The 26,862-nt window shown below is 42.4% G+C and overlaps 1 protein-coding gene across 6 annotated transcripts in view; it reads right to left on the bottom strand.

Moving 5' to 3' along the window:
- Positions 1 to 2,061: 2,061 nt before the first annotated feature.
- WFIKKN2 (WAP, follistatin/kazal, immunoglobulin, kunitz and netrin domain containing 2) overlaps positions 2,062 to 26,862 on the bottom strand; it is a 42,602-nt gene continuing 17,801 nt past the window's right edge. For 2 of the 6 annotated variants that reach the window (XM_039501177.1, XM_039501178.1), the window contains exon 3: positions 2,062 to 5,768. In XM_039501177.1, the coding sequence (XP_039357111.1) occupies positions 4,257 to 5,768 (1,512 nt within the window). In that variant the 3' untranslated portion in view covers positions 2,062 to 4,256. Of the gene's footprint in view, positions 5,769 to 8,152; positions 8,526 to 9,682; positions 9,862 to 24,215; positions 24,236 to 26,674; positions 26,774 to 26,862 lie in introns of those variants that run through there. The other 4 variants (XM_039501180.1, XM_039501176.1, XM_039501179.1 and 1 more) reach the window with 4 other exon arrangements.

Genomic DNA, 26,862 nt, shown 5'->3' with positions numbered 1-26,862 from the left:
TTCTGCATCAAACAGCCAGCTGTCGAGTTTTGTGGGCTCAGAATCATTTTTTTGTACTTCAGAGGTGGCAATCCTAAAAACTGTGTGCATACTAGGGGTTGCATCAGTATAGCTGTATCAGTTTTAAATAAAATCATACACTCTAACCAACATAGTTATACCAGCATAAAAGCAGTGTGGTGTAGACTAGGCCTTAGCTGGATACAGTACTACTCCTCATGTCCTGGTCTAAACTGTTGTCTAATAGCACATAGAAACATTAAACAGCTGCCAAACTGCCCCTCACAGCACTTTGTTGGTAGGTGACCTGATCTCGATAGACCCCTTATCTACACACAATGGAGTGTTGTGAAGTTCAATTAACTAATATTTGGGAAGTGCGTTGAGATCTTCAGATGAGATGCGATGGCTCATTCCAATGCTAAGTATTATTAGTGGATTGCACCCCTTTTCTGGGATCCGCAGAATGTCATAATGATGTTCTTTTCTTGCCCAAAGATGGGGTAGCCAGGAGACATGACAGTATTTTATCTTTTTTAATAAATGTCAGAAAGGAGCATAATCCTGAAAGAAAAAGTGGGTGTATTCCATTTGCTTTGGTGCATATCCAGATCTGCACCTTGCCAGCAGGTTTGTAATTTAAAAAAAAAAAAAAATCGCCACAGATGAATTCTACAAAACCTACTGCAGTGCAGCCTCCCTCATATTTTGATCATAGCAACTCCTGTCACTTTGAAATAATCAGTTGATATTGCTCTCTGCATGACCCCCACAGCTTTCAGTGTTCATTTTATTGTCACATGGGCCTTGTACGGACTTTGTTTTAATTCTGTCTCCTTCCAAATTTTGGCCACTCCCTTCGAGCCGGCCTGTCCTGACCATTGTATTGGTATGCAGCAGGGGAAGGGTTTCAAGGGGACTTTCCCCCATGCACCCTGTGCAAAGGTTAGCATCAATCACAATCTCTGTGCAGGGGGGAGCACAGGAATTTTGCACTCCCCTCGGCAGCAGTATGCCCCAGAGTGCGACAGGAGGAGGTGGGCCACACACCCTCTTTACCCTGAGCTGTAGAGCTGGTGGGTAGGGCGGATGGAGGAGGCCATACCATACCAAGGGGTGAGTAAACTGGCACAATTCTACATGCTGGCATAGGGACCGAGCCACCAGCACTCACACTGGTGAGGGGCACCTCCACACAGCTCACACTGCAGGCCAGATTTACTTACAGTCTGTCCCTTAGCAACCAGAAACTGAATTATCCCGTAATACATGCCTGTATGGAGGGGAGGGGTGGAAACAATTAGAATAAATGCTGAATGCTATTTTTAATACCCATGTTTTTGCTCCATTTGATTTCAGTGGAGCTATTCACGGAATAAGGTAATCGGTGTTATCGTTTTTATGAGGCTGATTCATCAGTCCATCCCTAGTCATCAGAGTTCACTTTGCACACATGCACTTAAACACATGCTTAACTTTAGGTCACACTGAAGTCAATGGGACTTAAGCACATACCTAATAGTTAAGTATGTGCATAAGTGCTTTCCTGAATAGTGATCCTGAGATTAGTTCTGACACCAGATTTCAGGGCTTTAATCTACTACCTGAAAGCAGAAACAATTGCCTGATATTTGCTACTCAGTACATTTTCACCCCTCAGAGTATGTCTCCAGAGTCATTTGATCATTCCCCTATTTGCAAAGAAATCCTCTAAGCTCTTGGAGAAAATAACTGTAGAAACCCAGCCTTTATTAAACATTCACACTTAGATTCCTTCATGTCAGAAAAGGCAATTCAGTCTGGAAGGAATATGCCAGACCTTATTTCCTGGCTGCCTGAAAAATGACAAACAAGCTGCAGTAATGTTGGTGAATGACACATAGCAGAATTACCTACAGTAAGTGCAGAACTTCAGTGGAATGCAAAGCATGACAGACATTGGCATAGCCCAGCCCATAATACGATCCTCACAAGAATGTATGTAAATGTTATTATGTTTTTATTGTAATTCTTCTTACATCCATTTAAGAAAGAGATAAAAATCATACAGTTATTGTGCTGGACAATGTGCTGCTGTAGAGACCAATAGCACACTTGGCTTTTAAAAAAATTGGTAGCTAAGAAGAGCCTTAATACTGACTTTGTTTTTTGAAACCCTTCTGTCAGGCTTTGCTTAGAACGTGCATGTTGATGAATTGTATCCCAGACCAGGGTAAAACAAACGGGTTTGATTCTCACTTACACTAAAATCCCTTTACACTGTTTAGGAGCCTTAAGGTGGGTGAAAATGCACTTTAAGGCATCTTCATATTGCCAGAGTAGCGTAAAGGAGCCCTAGTGTAAATAAGTCAGGCCCTATATTTAAAAGTTGCATCAGGCCATATTTAAGCATTCTTATTGTCCATTAAATTTCATCCTTGAAGTCTATGTTGCCACTTGCAAAATATACAATATATGTGGATTTTAGGGATTAGGAGTCTCCAGTGAAGTGCTTAAATTCAGCATCTAGCCAGGTAAACTTTTTACACAGACTTCCCCATGTCTTATTCATAATCAGACCCAACATACACCTGCAAGAGTGTGTGTGTGTGTGTGTGTGTGTGTGTGTGTGTGTGTGAGAGAGAGAGAGAGAGAGAGAGAGAGAGAGAGACTGCTGTCTCAGGACCTTTTACCATCTGGAATGCAAGGCTCTAGCTACCTCCTGCTGGCTCTTGGATTAGCCAGTAGATGGCACCACAGAGTAATATTAACAACACCCTCTTACCTTTAAGCTAAAACATTTCTCAACCCAGATCCGTGCTTGAGCTGGTCTTTCGTGCAACAGTAGACGCTATTGTTGGAGCTCACTTAAACAACTGAACAAAGAGAATAGTAATAATGATAAGAATGACATATGTAAGCATATACGCGCATAATCTCAGCTCAGTGACATTCCTTAACCGAGGCAGGGTATTTCTGAGATCACCCTTTTTGTTATTAAAAATTGTGCATATGCAAAATTTACCTTTTAGACACATAAGTATTAGTAATGATCAATAGTGTTTATACACACATGCCTATTTCTTTCTCTTGCTGCATGCGTATTTATACATACACATATATACAGTGGCCATACTTCGAATGTTTTATCTGATTTCAGAGAGATTTCCTATATATAATGGGGAATACTGTTGAGAATGGGGGGGAGTTCAGATTAATTGAAGCTTTTAAAGTGCACCCACTGTGTGTTTGTTTATGAATGTGTCTATAATGTGTGTACGCCGCTCTGCTTTTCTCTCTGGCTGTGTCACATAATTGTTAGAATGTGTATGGCACTTTTCTATCTTTAATTGTATTCTGACTGCTATAATTCTACTCTATTACCTGGAAAATCAGGCATGTTAACAATTAAGCAATAGATCCCCACACATGCTCAGATGCAATGGCCTTCCAAAACCAAGATGGCAGACATCCCACTTCCAAAGACTCTTCACATTAGCTTTACACCACATTGATTTAAAACAAAAATAGGAATGAATGGTGTTGATGTTGGACTCAAAACATTGTGAAATCGTGGTTTTGCCTTTGGACGTGTATTTGTTTTCATGGTTATTAGACCCAGGATGATTGCCCAGTTTACTTCAATGTTTTTTTCCCCGTGAGTAAGGACTGCAGGCCTTGTATTCAAAATTGGCACAATCCAGAGAAAATTGCTATGTGGATTTCTGTGAAAAGGTGAGCAAATTCATAATGCATAGATTGACTTGACATGTATAATTATAGTCAATATAGACAATCATTTACAATTTCTTCTCTTGTAATGTACTTAGTGTTACCATGAGGAAACAGAAGTTTGTGACTTATTTTTAATGATTTACCATAACATTTGCATGCTGTAAGTGAGACAGATTAAATCGACAGTACGTGCAATTTAGCTATGTATCAATTAGCTACAAAAATGCGATGAATTTGGTCATTTATGTTGGAAACTACACAAAAATATATAATTATTGCATAAATCCGCTAGTTAAATGGCAATTCTATACAAACAGGTTGATTTCAAAGTAAGATTAATAGCCATTCATTGATATTTTATGTGCTTGCCAAAGGGCATACTACATTGTTGCCAAGCATGATTAATGGATTAAAATAAGGGTTCTGCATATTACATACATTGTATCTTCAGACAGTAGCTTGTCTTTAGTTTCCACACTAGCCTTGCTTTTGTTAGCCCTATATAATAAACAGAGCTGAAAGGCTGACACACGTGAGTAAGGTTAGTGTAGTCCTAAGAATTCTTTCAGAAGCTCACAGGTTTTCTTGTGGATGACTTCACGGAGCTTCCGTACACGCCGGACACTGGAAATGCCCACAAAGCTGTCTGGCTGCAGCACGGCCATCCCATTGTGGACATCACCCATGATGATAAGCTGACCATCCACTGTGGTCATATTGGGGCATGGGCAGCTCCAGTCCATATTTAAAAGGGTGATTTCTAGAGGTTCCTTCCCCAGGAATTTTAATCCCATTTTTTCATCTTTTAGAATCTCCTCCACTGTCACCAATGCGTGTCCCGAGTCTTGGTCTTCAGTTAGTTCTGTTATACGGCCCAGGATAACAAAGTCGCTTTTGCAGAAGCTCGTCACCAGCTTTTGGCGAGGCTTGCAGGCTTTGCAGTGAGTGTTTTTAGGGAAAGGGCACATCTCTTCGCAGGCCTCTTTGCTCTCAAAGTTATTCTCATTGCCTCCACAGCCACCATAAATGAAAGATTGGCATTGCTTTGTCAAACTGTTGTACGCCCATCTGGGCTCATAGGCTTTGCAATGACCCTGAAGGGCTGGCAGGTTGCAGATGTTGATTGGGCCATTCATACATGTTAACATACAGTTCTCATAGGTCTCAAAGTGGTTCAGGTTGCTATTACAGTTCCCATAAATGAATGTAAAGCAGTTGTTTTTCTTTGCATCATAATACCACCTCGTCTGCTCTTCCCCACAGTCTTCACTGTCTGGCTGCTTTAGACACTCATCAGTTGGGAAATGGGTTTTGTTTTGGGATGCTTCTTTTGATGCAGGTTCTCCTTTGACAACTGACAATGGGAAATCAACTCTGAGAAGACCACCGATGTTTTTTGCAGTGCATGTGTAAATGCCTGCATCTTGCAGCTGGGTGTTATAGATTACCAGCTGGGCAATGTTGGTAACCACGACATTCCCCCTGACGTGATTCGGCCTCATAATGATTTTTTCCTTACTGTCTATTTGCTTCTCCCAAGTAATTTCTGGTTTGGGTCTGCCTGTGACATCGCAAAGAAAGCTCACAGTCTCTCCCACATAGACTGACTGATGGACTGGATTGTTAACTAGAGCGGGTGGCAGGATATCAATGATGGTTGTCTCTGAATAGGCTGTGGTAGGGCGCACTGTAGTCTCTGGAGGGATAGGGCTGGTATTTGGCCAGGTGAGATGGTACCGGCAAGTGACTACATTTAGAGTAATGCCTTTGGTGCAAGCTTCTGCATCCATATAACACTTGTTGTAATAGGTGAGTCCATCAGAGGCACAGGTAAAGCTGGGCTCTTTTTCACACCTATCTTTGCATTTGCATACAGGCTGTCCATCCCAGATATCACACTCTGAGCCTTGCTGGATACACATGAAACGGTCACAAGTTGCCTCTTTAGGCATCCCGACGGGTCCTTTCTTCCCCTTGATGTCCATGTACCGAGCTGCCACGCAACTCTTTGTCCCACAGACATTAGGACAGCACTTCTCAAAGGTCTCACATTCCTAAGGAAAAACAAAACAACCAAACTGTTATTGGGATGGTTTATCATTTGAGAACTACAGACAGATGGAGAAATTCCTTCTTGTGGTGACAGGGTGCTTTTGTGATTAAATCACAGGGCTAGGCTCCAGGGGACAGGGGTTTTATTTCCAGTTCTGCTGAGGACATCTTGTATGACCTAAGGTAAGTCATTTCATTTCTTTGAATCTCCACTTGCCCATCAAGAATATGGGAACAACATCACTCCCTTATCTCAGCGGGGGTGCTGTGAGGCTACATTAATTGGGTTTGTCAAATATTTTGAGATCTTTGAATGGAAGGTGTGAGAAGGGCCAGGGGCGCCAAGCACGGCGGCACGCCGCGGGAGGCGCTCTGGCAGTCGCCGGTCCCGCGGCTCCGGTGGACCTCCTGCAGACGTGCCTGCGGAGGGTCTGCTGGTCCCGCAGCTCCAGTGGAGCATCCACGGGCATGCCTGCGGGAGGTCCACCGGAGCCGCGGGACCAGCGGACCCTCCGCAGGCACGCCTGAGGGAGGTCCACCGGAGCCGCCTGCCACCCTCCTGGCGACAGGCAGAGCGCCCCCCGCAGCATGCCGCCCCAAGCACGCGCTTGGCGCGCTGGGGTCTGGAGCCGGCCCTGAGAAGGGCAGTATTTCTTAGCACCTAAAGCCATAGTAAATCCTTCATAAAATCATACTGAACATTTGGTTACAGACGTAACAGCAACCCCCACCCAAACAAACCCTCTTTTAGTGCCAAAGGACAAGCCCCCTGAAGTAAGAGCAGGTGGAAAGTCTTATCATATGGTTATAGTCCTTAATCCCTTGGATTGTCCTCAGAAGTATGTAGAGTATTATTTGAATTCCCTGACAGTAGCAGAATACTCTTTGAGTGGAAATTGCCAAGCATCTTTAATTGTTCACAACATATTATAAATGGAATAGCTCAGAACTAAGGCAAAACTAAGTTTTTGCTCCAAAATTATTTTGTTTTCCATGGAAAATAAAGTATCCACTTATGGGCTTGCCGTCACTTATACGTCTGTGTCAGTCTTACTTTTAAATGTAGCATCCGTGTTAAACATAATGTTATATCCAGTGTTGGTTATGGTCATTTCTAAATTGTGGTTAATTATATTCATTGTTTGCCTTTCTAAACAGAAAATGTATTTGTTGTGTGGTTTGTAGAACTGTAGACAATACGTTGTTTGTGGATTATTTTAATGAAACATGAACATTGTTACCCTATACAGAATAGGACAAATTCTGCCCTTAGTTACACGATTTTGATCTCACTGAAGTCAGTTGGGCAAAAAAGGCTCAGAATCTGAATGAGGCTCTGTGCTACCATGCTGCAAACCTGATTTTTTTTCTTTAAGTGGCTTCTGGATTTTCATTTTTTGACCAGGAAGCTATGAAAGGAATGCCCACAACCTTCGAAAGGGAGTAGTAATCATTCTTTAGTGCACCTGATGGTTGAATTTAAAAGGCAACTTAATATGCCATTGTAATCAGAAAAGTAATATAAAAATAGCATCTTAATATATTAGCTCCTTTTTTGTCTTTAAACAATATCTGCCTAATTGACTGCCAAAGATAAGTATTGGCTACTTTTAGCATTGCAGAAACTATCCAGTTAGTGGAAAGTGAGCTGAATCTTTTCCTGCATCAGACTGTCAGCTTGGTTCTGACTGCAAAATCTTTCCTGCTGGGGATGTTGTAAGAAGCAGAAAGAGCAAGCGTGGATTTTCAGATGCCATTGAGTGGCTATGCGGGCAGTTTTAAAAATGACCTTTTGACTTGTAAGCTATGTGAATTTTGATCTGGAGGCATCATATGAGAGAGCATCTGCATGGTTATTTTTACCATGTTATTTTTGGACTACAGTCAGGCTTTACATTTCAAGTGTAGCAAAGGCTGGTGATGTGTATGCCAACCCACAGGCATCATACAGAACTCTCTCTTGGGAAACATAACACTTGATGATGGCAACAAAGAATGATGAGGTTGGTGAAAATGCTAAAATGCAGTGAGCTGGCCAAATAACATGTCAAATTCCCGAGTCTACGCTGTTGAGATTCTCTTTGGTGAGGCAGTGAGTGAGAAGGATGAACTACGGAAGCCATGTTGTCACAAAGTCATATGGTCAGTTAAAGAAGTGATTCCATTAAAATACCTCTTGACTTAACCATCAAGTCATCAAACATTTTTTATAAACAGAGTTTCAGTTAAACACGAGTTGTCTGGATTGGATCATGTACACATTATCAGTGCTCTTCCATTTATAATCAAAATAGACTGCAACACTATGGAGTAAACAAACTAACAAACCAACTGACAAAAAAATCCATTTCCCATGATGAAGCATATAAAAATGTGCATCACTCACCAGGTCTGTATCACATTCTCTCTTGCAGGTGCTCTGTGCATCTACCCACAGGTTGGGGTTCATCTCATTTGGACATATCCCAGCGTGAGAATACCGTATTGGAGGTAAAGCGTTACCCTCTAGAGGGACCTCCAGAAGCAACAGGACAGTGGTCTTTCCCAGCAAGATCCACATCCACCGAGTGAATAATGCCAACAACATCTCAGAACTTCTCCAGAGAAACGTCAACAATTGGGTTGGGTTTAGGTTTTTTTTGTGTGCCTTATATTTTCAAAGAAGTCCAAATCCACCTGCCCTCTATCAAACTTCTGCAGGTTTCCTTCCTGTCTTTGTTGGTAGTGCAGTCTGGTCTAGACTGCACTGGATTAAAGGTCTTAGGAAGTAACCCCCTTATTTTAAGAGAAATGCTAATAGTCCGTACAGAGTTAGCGGTATTTATACCCTGCCTCCGTTTAACAAGTCGGAAAAGGTAAACTTGATTTCTTTGACAGGCACACGTTTCCTATGTCCTGGTGGCAGTCAGGCAGATTTGTTGCAAGAAAAAAAAGCTGGAAAGAGTTTAAAAGGCTGGAACCGGCACGGTGGGACCCCTGCATGTTTCTGAATGCAAGGAGGCCTTCTTAACCCCTTTAGACCTAAAGTACTTCCCTACGCTAGGAATGGCATTTACTACTGAAAGAGTGCTTGTCTAAATAATATGAAGCCACAATCAGAGGGATTTCTGTACACCAAAGGAATACACAATCACGTGTTTAAAAGAACAACTAATAGGATTGAAGCAATTAAAGCTAGGATACCACATTTTAACAAAGGAAGCGGGGGAAAAATAACATATTTAAACTTAGGATCTGCAAAGCAATATGTCTTTGCAAATTGCCCCTGGACTCCTAGGCTTCTTTCTTCTCTGCAGCACTGGGATTTCCAATGTGCTTTTTTTATACTGCACTCCAACCCCACCATCTACCCATGAAAAGTTTCTCTGAATTCCTCCACATTTCATGAAAGTGAAATCCCATTGTACAGAGCTTTGCTGACCTCTTTAACAGGAAAAAAAAAAAAAAAAAAAAAAGGAGTAACAGTTCAACTCTATGGAAACCTACCTAAAGGAATGTACAGCATTTTTGCATAGGGGAAAAAATGCAATCCAGCTATGGTCATAGTTCCTTAGTTATTACAGTAAGGGGCTGATCCTGCAAAGTGCTGAACACTTGCCAAGAGCTAAAGGGGAGTCATAGAAGTCCATGGGGGATGAGGTTGCTCAGCACTTCGTAGAATTAGACCCTTTGGGGGCAAGATTCTTGTCTCGCTTAGGGCCTGATCCTGCAAGATCCTGAGTGCTTGGAAGGCCCTTAACTCCCATTTGATTTCAGTGTCTGAGGAGGGCTCTCAGGACTATGCAAGATTGTACCTCTCTACCAGACTTACACTGTTGTAACCCCATTGAGTTCAGTCAAGTTACTCCTGCTTTATATTGCTACTAATGAGAGCAGCATAAGGTCCTGTGTCAGGAGGTTTTCCTATGGGACTTACCACCCAGATGTAGTTTTTCAGTGCACAGTTTTGTCCGATTCCCCTCTGGCTTACACTGGTTTCACACCAATCTAACACGATCTCTATAGTGTTACTCCTGAATATAAGCAAGCTGCCCAATAAATACAGGGCCCGTTCTTCAGCTTTTGTACATCAGCAGAGCTCCGTTGTCTTGAATGGAGCAGTGTCTCTTTGCATTAGTTGAGGAGCTGGCTTAATTTTTTTTTTAAAAAGGAGAAGGAGAAAAAAGCAAATTGGAAAAAATAAAATAAGACACAGCTGTGAAATGCATGTTCTTCCCCATTCCTAGTAAACAGTTCTATCTGCTATGGATTGTGCAAAGCCACTTGATAATATGCATAAAATTTGAATTTCATATGAATGTTCAGAAAGGAGTGGGTTTTTTTTTGTAAATTAGATATTCACGAGTAACTGTCATGCAACATTTTACAATTGATTTATTCCCTCTGAAACTTTACAAACCTATGTGATGCTTGTACAAAACATGGCTGGGATCAAAATGTTTTATTCACTAGTCGTTTACAAAGACAAGTACAACACCCTGTGATGTCTAGAAAAGCCAACTAAAAATGACACACTTCCAAGAGGGAAGTACCAAGCAGTACTTAAAATTCTTACAGCTCTATTAACAACAAAATCATTTGTATTAGTGCGTCTATTGACTAAACAAAGACACTTTTTATATTGTAAAACTGAGTCAGGAAGGAATCTTGGTAAGCTTTGAGACTGATGTTTACATGCAAAATTAGAAAGAAATATAATAATTATTATTTCTATTACAGGGCCACCTAGATGACCCAAAGGAGATCAGGCTCCCTTCTCACCTAGTCATACAAACAGGAGAGTTTAAGTGGGATTTAAGAGTTGTTTGACAATAGGGCAATAGATTGGAAAACTTGAAGGTTCCTGGCTCTGCCCTGATGTGTAACCTTGGGTAAGTTATCTCACCTTTCCATACTCAGTTTCCACTGCTACCCTTTGACTGTCTTGTCTGTTTAACCTGTAAGCTATCTGGGAAAAGAACTGTCTCTGACAATGTGTCTGTACCCTGCTTAGCACAATGACAATAAGTGCCTAGACCTTGTGTTGGCCTTCTGCATAGGAGTGAATTTCACCCTATGTTTGGAGATGCTATATTTAGCGTCTATGGTGCCTAAATGTCTCCTCCAAGGTACAAACTGATCACTTCCTGGGAGTAGGAAGGAATAAAATTTCTTCCATATGCAGTCCTGCCCAAGGGCATAATCTGTGGGTTGCGGAGAGGCAGAAAGTGTACCTTCCTCTAAAGAATCAGGCATTGGCCAGTAGATGCCAGACTTGGTCAATCAATAGTCTGCTTCATTGTGGCAAATCCTATGTCTCCCACAGAGTTTCTGAAAATACCCTACTGCCATAATGAAATAGAGCTCTGGAAAATATTTCATTCTTCTTAGAGGTGCCCAGATACTCCTGGCATGGGTGTATTCAAAATGCATAAATAGACAGACTGAGCTATACAGCTAGAAAGATTAGGTGGAACTCCATAATACACAGAAGAATTCTATGAAATGTTTTGGGAATGACTTGAAAACATTCTAAAGATCAATGACTCCATTTGATGTGGTGATTGTATCAAATATCCATCCCAGCTGACTTAGATGATTGTCTGTTGCAAGTCTATTGAAATTTTCAAAGAAAGTCCATTAAAATGTCTACACTTGATGTGTTTATGCCCATGATCTTGTGGGCGACCACACTAAGGTTGTAAATGAAGTATAGGAAATAGGTGTTTGCTGAGAAATCAGCCATTTTTAAAAAAGCTTTTACATAGGGAACCTGTGAGAGAATCAACTCACAGCCCATTCCTCTAAGGTGCTGAACATCTTCTACTTAGACTTACATGAGTGGACAGCCCTTGGATTTGTATCTCAGCTGATTTTTTCCCCCTGCTGGACTGGAGCAATAATAGAGATGCACTAACAGAGTGACCCAAAGGCCATTGACATCAATGGTGTGTCTCCTGTTGAATGTCGTGGGCTTTCCTTAGATTCGGTGGCAGAGTAGTGATGAGTTCTGTTGAGCAGGTCTGCACTACTTGGGCATCTATCCAGCACTGACTAAACCTCCCCATAGTCCCATCCCAGAATGCTCTGGGTGATGTGTAGAAAAATTAGGATGGTCATATGCAGAGAATGGTCTCTTCATTTGTTGGTCATGAATCTAGAGGGGGATCTTTGCAAGACATTTCACGCTGGAACATCCAAACTTCCTACTCAACTCTTCATTGCTGCAGGAGTGCCACCTTCCCGAGCGATGGTAGCTAGGTCAACGGAAGTGTTCTGCCATCCAGCTAGCTGTGTGTGTACTTCACGGGTTAGGTTGACATAGCTGTGGTGCTCAGCGGTGTGGATTTTTCATATCTCTGCACACTGTAGCTATGTTGACCTTAAATTTACGGGTAGACCGGACCTGTAATACAATGGCTGTCAAAGATAGGAAGAGGCAAAAAAGTGGAGGAAGGAGAACAGGCAGATCCTCAGGGGTCCATTACAATGCAAATAATTTCTCTGTGTTGTTTGGAAACAAGATCCCTAAGACCGCCCTTGTGGCTCTCCACTCGTGACCTCATTCCAGCCAGAAAAGCTGCTTTCTGGCTCCTGATGTGGAGCCAGATTTATTCTGACCAAAATTCTAGGTTACTCCCAATTCCATGGCTTTTTATGTTAGCCAGTAATCCTCACCCCAGGGATTGCGTTTGAAACTCCACGGCTGTAATGTCAGCAGTGGCAATTATACCTTCCTAAATGCTCTCCAAATGTCCCCCACCTCCCTGAAAGGTTGAATACCCTCTTTCATATCCACAAAGTTTCTTCAATCCGCACCATTTCTGGGGCATCCTAATACAGATTTTCTCCCTCTTTACATTCATGGAGTAGCCAGATAAATACTCCTTTCTCCTTTAAGTGAGGAGGCATCAGCCCCCAGGTGCGGGCCTGGTGATGGATGGGCTACGCAGGGAGTATCAAGGGAGCTTGATCTGTGATCTGCTCCTGAGGACTCACATATAGTGAGAAGGGGCTGAAGACAGTGGAGAAGAACATGTGCAGCGTGTCCTATGTATTTTGCCTTCAGTATACTTGCTTGGGGCAAAGATCTGGCCTGTTTCTCACTGATGCTCTGGGGAGTGGTGGGGCGGGGGGCAGAAGAGGGCCCAGATGAAACCTCCCTCTCTATCCCCATTTGGGCAAGAGCAGGGCAAGATGAGGAACTAGCATTCTGAGTCTAGAGTACTAGGTGAGGAGATGACTAATGAACAGAATGGTCCCTGGGGGTATGCCCAGCCAGCCCGGCAGTGTCACTGGACCTCCGGCCTTCCTGCACCTGCCTCATCAGCAGGCACCTCTTGCAGCAGTGATGAAGGGCTGTAGAACATATTTCCCTCTTGACTCTGGGGCACCATCCTCTTCTTGCACACACAGAAGGCCCCAGGCAGCCCTCAGTTCTCCACCCCAGTGTGTATGCCTCCCAAGAGCTTGCTCTTTGGTGGTGGTCCAGTTTAGTGCACAGCAAGAGTAAAGAGCAGATGAAAGGTGAAGGCCTAAAAAGACTCTGGAGAAAAAAATATTTTAAAAAAAACCTCTCTGTAGCTCATTTAAAATTAAACATGTTCTGTTTTGTATGATCATTTTATTGCATGTTAATGTTGACTCTGATTGCTGATGCACTCATAGAAAACGACACTGCCAGAGACCTCCTGGAGCACAAAGATGGTGAGGGAGCTACCAATTGCTTTAAATTAGAGATGAACTTGAGCTGCAAATCAGTTGAGCTTCATATCTGAACTCTGTGGCTTTGGTTTATGTTGTTTAAGGTCTTCAGGGGCCAAATACTTCCCTCAGAGACATGCACGATTCCCCCTGACTTCACTGGAAGATGTGCAGAGTCTGAGATACTTGGGATGTCAAGGAATCCCTGTTGGTGTGTGATCAGTGGCCAGTGCAGGCCTGGCTTTTGGCCTGGTCTGAGGGACTGGTGACCTTTCAAAGTATGACAGACAGCTCCTGAATCACAAGAATTAGAATCTCAGACTCTAAACCAGTGGAGAATCAGGAATCCCAGCTTCCTAGTATAGTAGACTGCTATTGTCTAGCTTTGATCATGCACAGGAGATCAGATGTTACATTCACGTGAAGTGAATTATACTCTTGCATGTCCATTGTTTACTCTCCAGACAGCTGCAAAGAGAGACAGAAGTTGGAATAACATACACCAGGCTCTATCCTGCTCTCTCTGATACTCCACACAGATTGTCACGTAACTTGGAAGGTTGCCTCCATTGTGCTTGCAATGTGCATGCAGATTAACTGAATGAACAAGCTTCTCTATGCCACATGAGGCACATTAGGTCAGATCTAATCCATAGAGTTGATTAGATTCATGCATTATTATTATTATTTATTTGTATTTCCATAGTTCTTAGGGGCGCTCATCATAGATCAGGATCCTATTGTGCTTAGTTGCACAAAGGAGCAAAAAGATGGTCCCAGCCCCATGGGGCTTTCAACCTAAAGAGAAGACAAGAGACAACACATGGATACAGGCCGATGGGGGAGTACAAGTGAACAATGAGACTGTATGGGTCAGCATGACGGGCTGCTGTGCACATTAATAGCCTAACTGTTGTCAATCTTTTTGTTTAGGCATCATAGCAAAGGAGAGTTTTGAGGAGGGAGCGGAAGATGGATAATGAAGCAGCTTTGTGGATGGTGACTGGGAGCCCTCCCATGTGTGTGTGGGGAAGCATGGGAGACGCATGAAGGTGCATGTTTGAAAATGTAACAAGTGGGCAATGGAGGCTGGCCTGATGGGCTGATCAGAGGTGAGCATCGACAGTTTGCTAGAGAATGAGAGATGATTGGTAGCATGGGGAGTGACTGTGAAGGGCCTTGAAAGTGAATATAACCCCACTGAAATAGCACATTTGTACCCGAGGACAGATTTGGGCCCAATAGACACGATAAGAATAGTGTGTCTGGGCCATATTTCCGAGGCTATTTGCATGTACAGTTAGTGACAGAAGCATATTTCAAAATCCCCACATGTCAGATTTTGCAGGTGTTTGCTGTTAGCGTCCATAGCTAATAAATTTGTTTCTGAATTCTGAAATAACTAATCTCAGCAGATAATGGTGTGTGAGGACAAACGGTGGGAACGGAGACATGTTTTAGAGCTGCAATCGCTCACTGAAATGAAGCTGATGTTTGTTTGTGCACGTTCTGATGCTCAGTAAGCAGAAGTTAATATAGTTAGACAACAGGGCTCAGTTTGGGGGGAAAATCAATAATGTCAGGGAATTTATTACAGGGTTATGAGCCACCTGCTAGAAGTCAGCATTAGGCCTGTCTTACGTTACATTTCAGCGGGATCTATTAACATTGCAGTAAGTCCAGGCTAGTGCTAGAATTGTTATTTTATGCTTCACCAGATGGCTTCTGCTCAGGGGGATTTATCTTGGAGTGCAGACATGACTAATCATCACTTGCTTTCTCTTTCTCTGCTAACGCAAGTGGGGCAGCAATCGCTACTCTGATGGTTCATTATTGCTGGGTTTATTCTGTCTGAAACAGCACAGCAAGAGGTGAAGAGGGTACAAAAGAAGATAATCAACCACTTATCAATGAGATCAGAGTTACCCCATCTCTCTCTCTCTCTTTATTTTGTTTACAGCTGGGCCAAAAAAAAAAAAGAGTAATAGAAAAATGCACTTTTGGGGTTGAATTCAGAGAATAGTTTTGACTGAAAAAAATAGGGAAAAAATTCTGACAAAGTCAAAACATTTTATTTCAATATTTTCGAAACAAAAATGTTTTGACTCATTACACAGCAACTACCACAATATAATTCCAAGTATCAGAGGGGTAGTCGTGTTAGTCTGGATCTGTAAAAAGCGACAGAGTCCTGTGACACCTTATAGACTAACAGACGTAATTAGTTAATTAATTAACAGACGTAATTAAATAATTCCAGACACTCTTCGACTATCAACAACAAACATAATAATAATAATAAACATAATAATAATAATACACATTACTTGTTCTATAGTAGTGCCAATTGTCTGTAATTGAGACAGGGCCCCATTGTGCTAGGTACTTACAATAGTTATTTACATACTGTACAAAGGTAAATGAAGAGTTTTGAGGTCTGTCTAAGGCTTTGTCTACACTGGAACTTCGTCGGCAAAACTTTTGTCATTCAGGGGTGTTACCCACCCGCCCGGTGGAAGTTTTTGTCAGCAGAAGCGCTCTCTCCTGCCGACAAAGAGCAGCAACGCTGCGTGGCTTTCAGGGGCGGCTCTAGGTATTTTGCCACCCCAAGCTTTCGGTGGCTTGCCTGCAGGAGGTCCCCGGTCCCGCAGATTCGGCAGCACGCCTGCGGGAGGTCTGCCGAAGCCGCGGGACCAGCGGACCCTCAGCAGGCATGCCGCCGAAGGCAGCCTGCCTGCCGCCCTCGCGGCGACCGGCAGAGCGCCCTCCATGGCTTGCCGCCCCAGGCATGCGCTTGGCGTGCTAGTGCCTGGAGCCGCCCCTGCTGGCTTTTAGCAGCACCACTATAGCGGCACAGCTGTGTCGCTAAAAGTTGTGTGGTGTAGACAAAGCCTGAAAGTAACAGCAAAGTATGGCAATTCAAGGTTAAATATCAGCCCTTCCATATCAAAACACAACAGGGCTCAGCTACTGTAGATAATGTTAAGGATGCTACCTTGTTTTGAGCAATGATCTGGGGTTTGAATATGAGCTGTAGTGCTTTAGTGAACTTAAGCCAAAATGCATAATGTTATTTTAATGATTTTTTTAATGTAAATGTCCTTTGGTTATTTTAATGTGTTTTTATTGCAGTATGATCGGTAGCATTAGAACAATGCTATGCACTTTTATAGCATCTTTCATCCAAGCAAATCAAGGCACTCTACAGCTATGCATTAATTTAGTCTGAAGCGGAGCCGTGACTATTATTAAGCCCATTTTGCAGATCAGTCTAGATGCACAAATGGCCCTTATGGATACAGTATCTGAGCACTTCTGTCTATTTACAGGTACTTGCAGTGAGGGAAACTGATGTGTTAAGTGACTTGTTCAGTGCCACATAATGGCAGCTTTAGGAAGACTCCTGCTTCTAAGCACTTGACACACTACTTTCATTTTTCAAAGCTGATGAGTTGCAAATACAATTGCCATGCTGGTTATTTGTGATCTGATATTATCTAACGCAAGGATCTGTTCTTTAACCTCTCCATCTTTAAAACTCTCACCTTGCCTCCCTTTTCTAATTAAAAACCAACAGTTTCACCTCATTTTGCATTGTAACTGGGGATTTCATATAATTTAGATACAATAACCATAAATCATCCCAGATTCACTCCAGACTGGGCCCCCTGGTTCCCCTGAAAGGTTTCTAAACCTTTTAATGAATGTGGTCTGAGTTGTGTGTTTGTAATGAAAGACAACACCGGGAGATTTTTGCCTGGTTTTGTGTTTCACTGCAACCTCAGCTCCAGTGGGAACTAGAAACTGGGTTGTACCAAACCACTGGACCCAGAGTCCCCTGAATTTTGGAAAAGTTGGGAACCAGATTTGGATTCAAACATTGCAGCTTGGGCATATCACATGCATCATTCTGAGGGACTGGGCTTAGTACCAAAATATGAATAGTGAGCACATATTTTTATATAGCTAGGCGGGGGTTTTCAAAGCAGCCTAAGGGAGTTAGATACCCCAGTCCAAACCTTAAACAATAACTAGCTTGCATCAAAAGGAAAATTTTCAATTTCTGCAAATGGCATGGGATCATTTTAGACTATGTTCCATCCTCTCAGATTTAAATATAAATGTGGTCAAAATCTTTTTCACTGAAGAGTTATTACATTCCCTTAGGCTTTCCTGGTTGTTAGTACTTCTCTATCAGTTGCACAACAAACACGCTCAGCTCTCTGCTTCTGATCATGCTCACAGTATGTACTCTGAGAGTAATGATTCCCATAACTGGTAAGTTGAACATATTCCTAGCCTTTCCAAAAGGCGTCTTCATCCTGTAAGCTATTTTGTTTCCATTTGCAAGAGCCCTGCCTACCCTTTCGCCATCAAAAACCAAGACTTCACATTCTCAGCATAACACAATCCCAGATGAAGGCTGTCACAAACAGTTAGCAAATCTGTTCAGGCTCCACAATATCTGTAGAGCAATAATACACAAAGACGACCAAATTCAGATCTGATGTTTTCTCCATTGACACCAGATCTGCATGTGTCCTGGGGGGGGTTTACATTATTGCCTACCAGTCAATTTTGATTTATTTTGACTGACCACTACATTAGTGAGATAATCCTAAATGCTCTGGTTATAGGATATTTATCAGCAGTGTAGCATTTAATGGCCCTTAACAAAGTTGATGTTTTCAATTTTCAGATAATTAACTAATATTTTATTTTAATTGCTTATTATTCATAGTATGTCTAGTCATTTTCAAAGAGTATCATTGCAGTTTTGAATGAGCTGTTGCTTTCAGCACTTTCTTCTACCCTCCTAAGTTCCAAGAAATCAGACCTTGATGTCAGGGAAAAGCTATTTTCGATAATATTTGGAAGGGTCTTACACTTTATTAGTTATAATTTTCTCTGCCTCCAAGGCCTGTACAGTGGTATTAATAATCTATCCAGGTGGTAGCCTTGTATTTTAATGATCAGAGCAGCAAGTCTTTGTGAGTGGAGAGGTACAATGATAGTATCATCAGAGAGCGAGTTTGGCAAAAGCCTAATTCTGGCCCCATTCATGTCAAATGATAAGACTCCCATTGACTTGAATGTGGGCACCAGGCTAATGCTGAGCCCTCCCTGAAACTTTCCATCCATACAGCTTGACTCTCATTTACATAAAGGCCCCATTATAGTGCTCTGGGGATCAGGGGTGGCTCTATGTTTTTTGCCACCCCAAGCACGGCAGTCAGGCGGCTTTCAGTTGCGTGCCTGCGAGTGATCCGCTGGTAACGCGGATTCGGCGGCGTGCCCGTGGGAGGTCCGCTGGTGCTACACCATCGGCGTCCCCGCTGCCTAATTGCCGCCGAAGCTGCGGGACCGGAGGATCTCCCGCAGGCATGCTGCTGAAGGCAGCCTGACTGCCGCCCTCACGGCGACCGGCAGGCCGCCCCCCGTGGCTTGCTGCCCTAGGCACGCGCTTGGTGCGCTGGTGACTGGAGCCGCCCCTGCTGGTGATATAGAGAGGGCCTTAAAAGTGTCCTGTTACACTGCCAGAGTGGTCTTGATGTAAAATGAGAATCAGGCTCATAATGTGTTAAAATCTCTACTTTTCTGAATCCTATGGATTACATATAGAATACCTGATGCTGTGGTGTGGTATAAACATTTCAGATGCCCTACATAAATCATTCCTGCCTTTGTCACACATCCTAAACTCCTGTCAATAAAACCCTATATGATACCATCATGTATTTGCTTTCTGTGTCTCACATAATTTAGGTTGTAATCATTCTTCCTTCCACTGTAAGTTGTGAATTCAAAACCCTTCTATCTCTGTCAAATACAAACACAGAGCAAACAAAAGTTTGGTTGGTTTTTTATTTTTTTTTTAAAGCACCAGTTTTATTTATGGACATTTGACAGATTTTACTCACTAAATAGTTTATTTTAAAAATGATATATTATAAAAATACAGAAAAATGACAATCTATGCCCCCCAAAATCATGATCCTTGTAAACCACTATTAAGAGTAGAGCTGCAGATGGGAGAGAGAACAAAAGTAGCCAATGGGTCAAAATGAAAAGTAGCCGATGGGTCAGACAACATCGATTTGTTCTGCATTTGCTGAGTGCCCAGCACATGGGGGTCTTGTTCCATGGCTCTGGCTCTTGGACGGTGTGGTGAAATGCATAGTAATTTTATTAGTAGTAGTTGGTTATAGTGCCCAACTTGGTGCCACGACTCCTGGGTTTCCTTCCCATCTCTGCCTTTGTCTCAGTCTATGACCTTGGGCAAGCCACTTATTCTTTGTGCTGCAGTTTCCTCCTCTCTATAATGGGGATGATATATTCTCACATAATTTGTAAACATGCAATGACAGGATTTGGTATTTTATATTCCTTCTTGTTGTTGTTCCAGAAAATCAGGCAGTGGAAGCAAAAATACAAACAGTCTCTCACCCTCATCCAAAAATTGTTTTTCATAATATCCATATCCATTGCTTCGTATTTCTTAAAAGAAAATATATATATATATATATATATATATATATATATTACTGAGAGATTTGAACTGATGTTGGTTACTGATGGGTAGTTACACAGAAAGCATTTACATTCCAAAGTTCCTAGCACCTTTACAATGGTTAGCATTACAAGCACAATCCTACCTTCCCATTATGTTTTTTAACTTAACCAATATTCCTCAAGCTCTGGGAACCTAATGGTGGTAGCATCTCTAAGGGTACATCTACACTGCAATTAAACACTGGTGGCTGACCCGTGTCTACTGGCTCCAGCTATGGGACTGTTTAATTACAGTGTAGCTGTTTGTGTTTGGGCTGGAGCAGGCTCCGGAACCCCACAAGATGGGAGGGGAGGTGTGTGTGTGTCGGGGGAGTCAGGGCTTCAGCTCAAGCCTGAATGTCTACACCACAATTAAACAACCCCTTAGCCCAAGCCAGCTGACATGGGCCAGCTACCTGTGTTCAATTGCAGTGTAGACATATGCTCAGACTGTACACTTGGTTTCTAAGTTCCCAGTTCCTTCCTGATTTCTTTGAGGAATTTCTGCTGTACCAATGAGTAGCACATAAAACCAGGTTAATGCACAGTAGAACCTTTCATGGCCTCTAATCTTGATGATAAAACTCTTCGAACAAACACGTCTTGTGTCACCAATATATATTATGTAAAACCTTGTGACTTTGATTATGTATCTATAATACAGATTAGTCTGTTTGGGTGTTTGGTGCTGACCTCCAATAAGCTCCTAAAGTATTAGCAAGAATTTGCAAGTGACAGGCAGGCAGAGGCGCTACTCTGTCTAATCCTGTTCTCGGAACGCCAATCATATTGTTCTAAACAGTTTGTTTCTCTCCTTATGGCATGGATTATTTCTACCCCTCTCCCTCCCCACACACAACTGCTTTGATGTATCACAGATATTGAAAGATTTAGCTAACGTTATGGACTCAAGCCAGGGTGACAGCAAAAACAACTTTGAAATAGGACACAGGGACTGTACCAGCAGGAAGGTAATGCTGTCAATCACCAAGGCGAGTACAAGCTACCCTTTAGTTACAGCTCTGCTGATTACTGTATTGAATGGTATAGGGTCTGATCCAAAGCCCAGTCTAGTCAATTGAAAGACTCTTACTGATTTTATTGGCCATGTATCAGGAACATGGAGAGGAATAACAGCCATAGAGGTATAGTCCGTAAATTTAAAACACCGTGATTCACATTTGTGACAGTTTTGCACACTCACCAGAAAAGGCAAAACGTTCTTTGCTTTATGCAGACAAATAAGGCTTAAGTGGTGCATGAGTCTCACCCTGACCTTCTGCAGAGGGGTCAATTTCATGTAAAGAAAATAAACCAGTTGAACCAAATTTAGGCCTCACCTCAGCAAAGTACTTAAGCAGTTGCTTAACTTTATGCATGTGCTGAAGTGCATTGCTGAATTGAGGCCCTGCCCTTGTTATAAGCAGCTACAACTCCCGGTGTAATCATAAGAATATAAGAATGGCCGTACTGGGTCAGACCAAAGGTCCATCTAGCCCAGTATCCTGTCTTCCAACAGTGGCCAGTGCCATGTGCCCCAGACGGAATGAACAGAACAGGCAATCATCAAGTGATCCATTCCCAGTCGCCCATTCCCAGCTTCTGGCAAACAGAGGCTAGGGACACCATCCCTGCCCATCCTGGCTAATAGCCATTGATGGACCTATCCTCCATGAACTTATCTAGTTCTTTTTTTGAACCCTGTTATAGTCTTGGCCTTCACAACATCAAAAGGAGTTAGCCCTTAGTCATCCCTGAGAGGGGTTTGGATCCATACATTGCAGCTGAGTCTTGCTATGAGTCTGAGCCAACCCAGTTATAGGCATTAATCCACGGAACAATTTTCAGTTATCATCCAAACTTGTTGGACTTCTTAACATGAGCCTCTAAGCTGATGTACCACTACCCTTGGGTTCCAAATTCCCTGCTTTGGTTGTTCAGAAATGATCTGTGCACTCCCCAAGGAGCAGCAGTGCAAAGTGACTCATTCCGCCGCACTTAGTACAAACATTTCAAAGTGTGCAGATTGAGCACTGATGTAGATGAGACAATAATAAAAATCACAAGGCCAACTGAGAATATGATTGAATGATATACACCTATATTCATAGCAGTTACTTGTGTGGTGATGTTCTTCCCAATACTGCAGTCCTTACATAAGCAAAATTCCCATTAAAGTCAATAGGAATTATACCTGTGTAAGGAGTGTAGAGGACCTGGCTTCAGCTATATATCCCATCACAAGATGTGTCAGTTTCATGAGTCTGATGTCATCAGAACTCTATTCTGTATAGGTTCTTATGTTGTGCTCGTCACAAGAGTATCTGGTTACATGCGGTGGCTGCTGTGAAATAAGACAGTTTTAAAGTGTAAAAAATCTCAAACAGCTCTCACATTTTAGCCAGAGTTCTGTATACAAATGAATTAAGATCAATTGAATGTTGATTGGCTGAGTCATATATGATGTCACAATTCAACCACACAAAACTTTGGAAAAGAATATTGGAAAAAAGATAGAAAAAACAACTTTGTTTATTTAGAACACTTTCAAAGGAAAACAACTTTGAAATTTTGATTTCCCCTTCCTCTCCCTAAAACAGGGTTTTGACCAGCTCTATTCAAAGTTTCTCTGAGCAATATAGGGTGACCAGATGTCCCGATTTTACAGGGACAGCCCCGATTTTTGGGTCTTTTTCTTATATAGGCTCCTATTTACTCCCCACCCCCGTCCCAATTTTTCACACTTGCTGTCTGGTCACTCTAAAGCAATAGCAACTTATACTGTATTGTTATTTAGGCTGAAATAAGTCAGAGAACCATAGCATAGTGGAACTTGGAAGCCACTAATCAGTGCCAGCTTAGAGCCTCCATATCTGAGCTTGTGTTTATCATCTAATTGATAAACACTGTGTAACTACCAAGGCAAAGCCTGGGGATTTATGGGTTTGTTTTAGACCATATTGGAGCAACTAGAGGTCACAGCAGGATTTACTTTCTTGGATTGGTTTGCATGCATGGATTAAAAAAGAATATCCAAAAAAATATGTGGTGAATGACCAGCATCCGCACCTCATATTAGAAATGTTACCTCAAGTCAAAGTCCCTCTGAGAACAAGCAGGCAGTAGCAGCTGTTAGTGGAAAATAGCATAGCAGAAGGTATGGTGCGTTCACCACACTAAGTTAATGGGATGGAGTGAGACAGGACTGACATCCCCAAAAGTCTTAGAGTGGGAATTTTAAAAGCACTCAGCATGGGCCTAACCCTGCTCCCATTGGTGTCATGGCAAAACTCTCATCATCTTGAGTGGGAGAAGAGGCAAGCACTTGTGAAAATCTAAGTGAAATCCACCCTTGTGTAGAGAACTGGCACAAGTCTTAAGCCTTCGCCATCTCAACCATGCATAAGTGGGACTGAAGTGGCACCTAAGCCTCATGCATTTGGACTGTCACTTGAGATGGAGATGAAGCAAACAGCAGAGGTGACTAAATCGAGCCAACATAACCCGCTAGAGACGTTTGGCCCCCCCACCAGATAAACACAAAACTTGAAAAGTTTCAGACTAACAGTGACCTGTTTTGAAGATCAGTGGTTTGTCAATCATACTATTGTGTGATACTACTTAGCACTGCCACAATGCATTCCAGCTGAGGAACTTTAGATACAAGCACGGAATCTTTGGTTTCAGTTAAGTGCTTTTATCTAACAAGCACATAAATGACATCATAGATGAAAATTGATTAAATATTTTACTCAGAGAGCCCCTAAACTGACTGTCTCCACTTTCTTTGTAGCCAACTTCCTGTTACCTACCTTCATGATCCACAAGATGGCACCATGCCACACTCACACCTTCATTAATTTAGCTTCACAGCACCCCAGAGTGGTATTATTATGATTGTTTAATACTTACATTAAGGTAGCAGCCACAGGTGCCCAATCAGGATCAAAGGCCCATTGCATGAGGCACTGTACAAAACACAAAGATAGACACAGCCCAAGCCCCGCTGAGCTAATGATCTAAGAAAAGTGACACAGGAACAGTGGGACGAGGGTATAACTGAAACGTGCCTCCACTTTACTGGTTTTAGGGATGGGCAAAATGAGGTGCAACGAGGCTATAGCCAAAATTTTCAAACCTGGCTGCTTAAAGATATGCAGTAACCTCCATATTTAGGCTGTAAAGTTAAGCACATGTAAATCTTTGCTGCTTACATTGACTCTGTCTCTGTCACTCATTAGATTTTTAACTGAAATCCCCAATGGAGTTTAGCTTTTCATGCAGAGACCTTTCTGGGAAAACCACAGGAGTGATGGGGACAGGGAAGTTTCCCATCTTCCTCTGATCCCTCTTTATTCAAACACTCAAGTTTCTTCAAACACTCAAACTGGGTAGCACCAATCAGGTTAAATGAATGTTTTAATCTGGGCGTTGAGTTTTAGCTCCTCCCCTTTTCTCCCCCACCAGACCCTTCACCCACCCAGCCTTAAAGCCATAAGAACTTTAAAAATGTTTTATAAAAGTACAAATTTTAAGGTCCCTGGCTCTACCTAAATCGTATTTCTAATCGCCTTAACCAAGCCCTGGGGTATGTTCAAATTGTTATAAACATCATTTTGGATGGGTGGGAGGGATTATATGTTTCAAATGCGATTATACAGCGATATATACGTTCCCTGTGTAATCAGGAATAAAACAATTGTAATCCTCAAAAAGATGTTTAACAACAATTCTAAACTACTGAGGATTTGACTAAGGGTGTTGGGGAATTAGAAATGAAATGTGAAAAGGGAGAAGGGAAAAGACTTCAAATGCTATTTTCAAAACAATAGGCCATGGTTTTCCAAAAAGGCTTATACAAGGAACAGAAAATGGATCAGTGAGGCTGCTTCATTTTTAAAGCAATTGATACGGAGTTTGAGTTACATTAAGTAGTTCACAGAAGATGCGAAAGTAAGAAACAATCAAACAACTCCTCACAGGAGCCTTGATCTCAGACCAGAAAAGGCAAAAATTAAGGCCCTGATCCTGCAAATATTTTTCCGTCTCTTTAAGTAGGTGAGTAGTCCTATTGATATCAATGCAACTACTCACATGCTTAAAGTTAAGCACATGGTTAAGTGTTTGCAGGATCAGGGCCTAAATGTTGCTCCCAAGGTTATATAGAAGAACTGTATTCTGTTTTATTAATGGAGTTGCCAACATTATATTTAAAAAATATGGACCAGACCTCAGCTGTCCCCAAGCTTGACTTGAACCTCTGGGGGCAAGACCCTCCCCCCCCTCCCCATGCTTCCTAGGGGTTCTCTTTCTCCAGCTCTGGATGCTGCAGACAACCCAGGGCCTCAGGTGCTGGGCCAGCAGCTGCTGCAACTCCTGTTTAGGTTCTGCACAGAGCTGTATACCCTCAAGTCTCAAAAGTTTCCAGGAGAGTGCAGGGTGTTCATAACTTTACACAGAGCCTGATTCTCTGCTACGTTGTATTACCATTTATTTCTGTGCCAAATGCTCTCAGACCAGACCACTCCACTCCCAGCAATGGTAGCATTTTACATTCACCCTGCAGAAGGCAGTGGAGAACCAGATCCTGGATGAGCTCAGCACTTGACAGGCTTGGGCACTAAATTGGATGTAATACAGGGGTAGGGGAGGTGGGGGCATGTGATTTGGTCTGTTTTTTCTGGCATACATTTTCTTACTTCCAGTGTTTAGGGGTATTAGATGAGTCAGAAAATCCAGAGTACATGGGGAAAAGAGGGAAGGCTAGTGGTGACAGCCTGGAGGCAAGTAAACCCTCAGCTAATCCTCTCTTACATAGACTTTCATGAGAGAGCCAGCCTCACCACTCTAGAGAGAACACTGTGTAATTATGGGGTGGTGAACCTACATAGCATTTAAGTATAAACACAGTAATTTGGGCATAAGAACCAGAGATGAAGGTTCTAGCCCCAGATTCTCAAAGGACTATTATAGGCACCTAACACCAATTGAAATGATTTGGAGTTAGGCACCTAAATACCATTGAGGGCCTAAGCTTTAGTCCCAGCTAGGAAACTATCTTGTTGAGTGACCTGCTGACTTGAAGTGCTCAGATGCCAGGAATGATGTGATGGGTGTGGTGGTATAAAACCTTGAGTAGAATCAAACTGAATTCTGAATTTGGGCGGTCAGGGAATTGCTCTGTGCCTCAATTTCCCCCATTTTTAAAACGTTGCTTAATACACTTTTTATTGAGAAGCACTTTGAAATCTGCTCTGCGAAAACGCTAAGGCTGTTGGGTTTTGATTGTTTTTTGCATTGAAGGACTATGACAGTATTACACAAGCGCAAAACCGGGCTCTGAAGCTCTTATTGTTGTTCCAATTGCGACCCCTAGTGTCTCAATATATTTTTACTAATAAAACTGTTGATTATTCGGGGCCCACTCACTTAAGCCTTCCACACACAGAATCCCGCTTCTGTTACAGTGGGAGTAACACAGAGGGAGAACTTTTGAATAGGGCCTTCTGTCCTTTTTTCCTTTTGTGTGGAGCAGTAATTCTGCCCTCATCTTTATGGATTTTCCAGGCCTATATATGTTCAGATTTCTTGCGGTTCTGATAGTGCCCCAGAAAGTATTTGATGTTAGGAATTAACATTTATTCCCACAAATCTTAAACTTCATTTTGTGTACCTGTGGTATCGAATGATGTCAGAGACATTGAGGGCCATCCGCTCAGCCGTCTGAAAGGGTCTGACAAAGGGTTGGAGCTGTGGAATTGAATCACTGGGCCCATCTGAAGGTCAAGTTTTAATGCACAAGCCTGTGAGCAAGACTAGGGAGACGCATGGCAATGAAGTCACTGCAAGGGGTACAGGAGC

Source organism: Mauremys reevesii, linkage group 15 (assembly GCF_016161935.1).
Source record: "Mauremys reevesii isolate NIE-2019 linkage group 15, ASM1616193v1, whole genome shotgun sequence".
Lineage (NCBI taxonomy): Eukaryota > Metazoa > Chordata > Testudines > Geoemydidae > Mauremys > Mauremys reevesii.
Note: the sequence above shows the minus strand (reverse complement) of the source record. Positions and strands in the feature narration are given on the sequence as shown.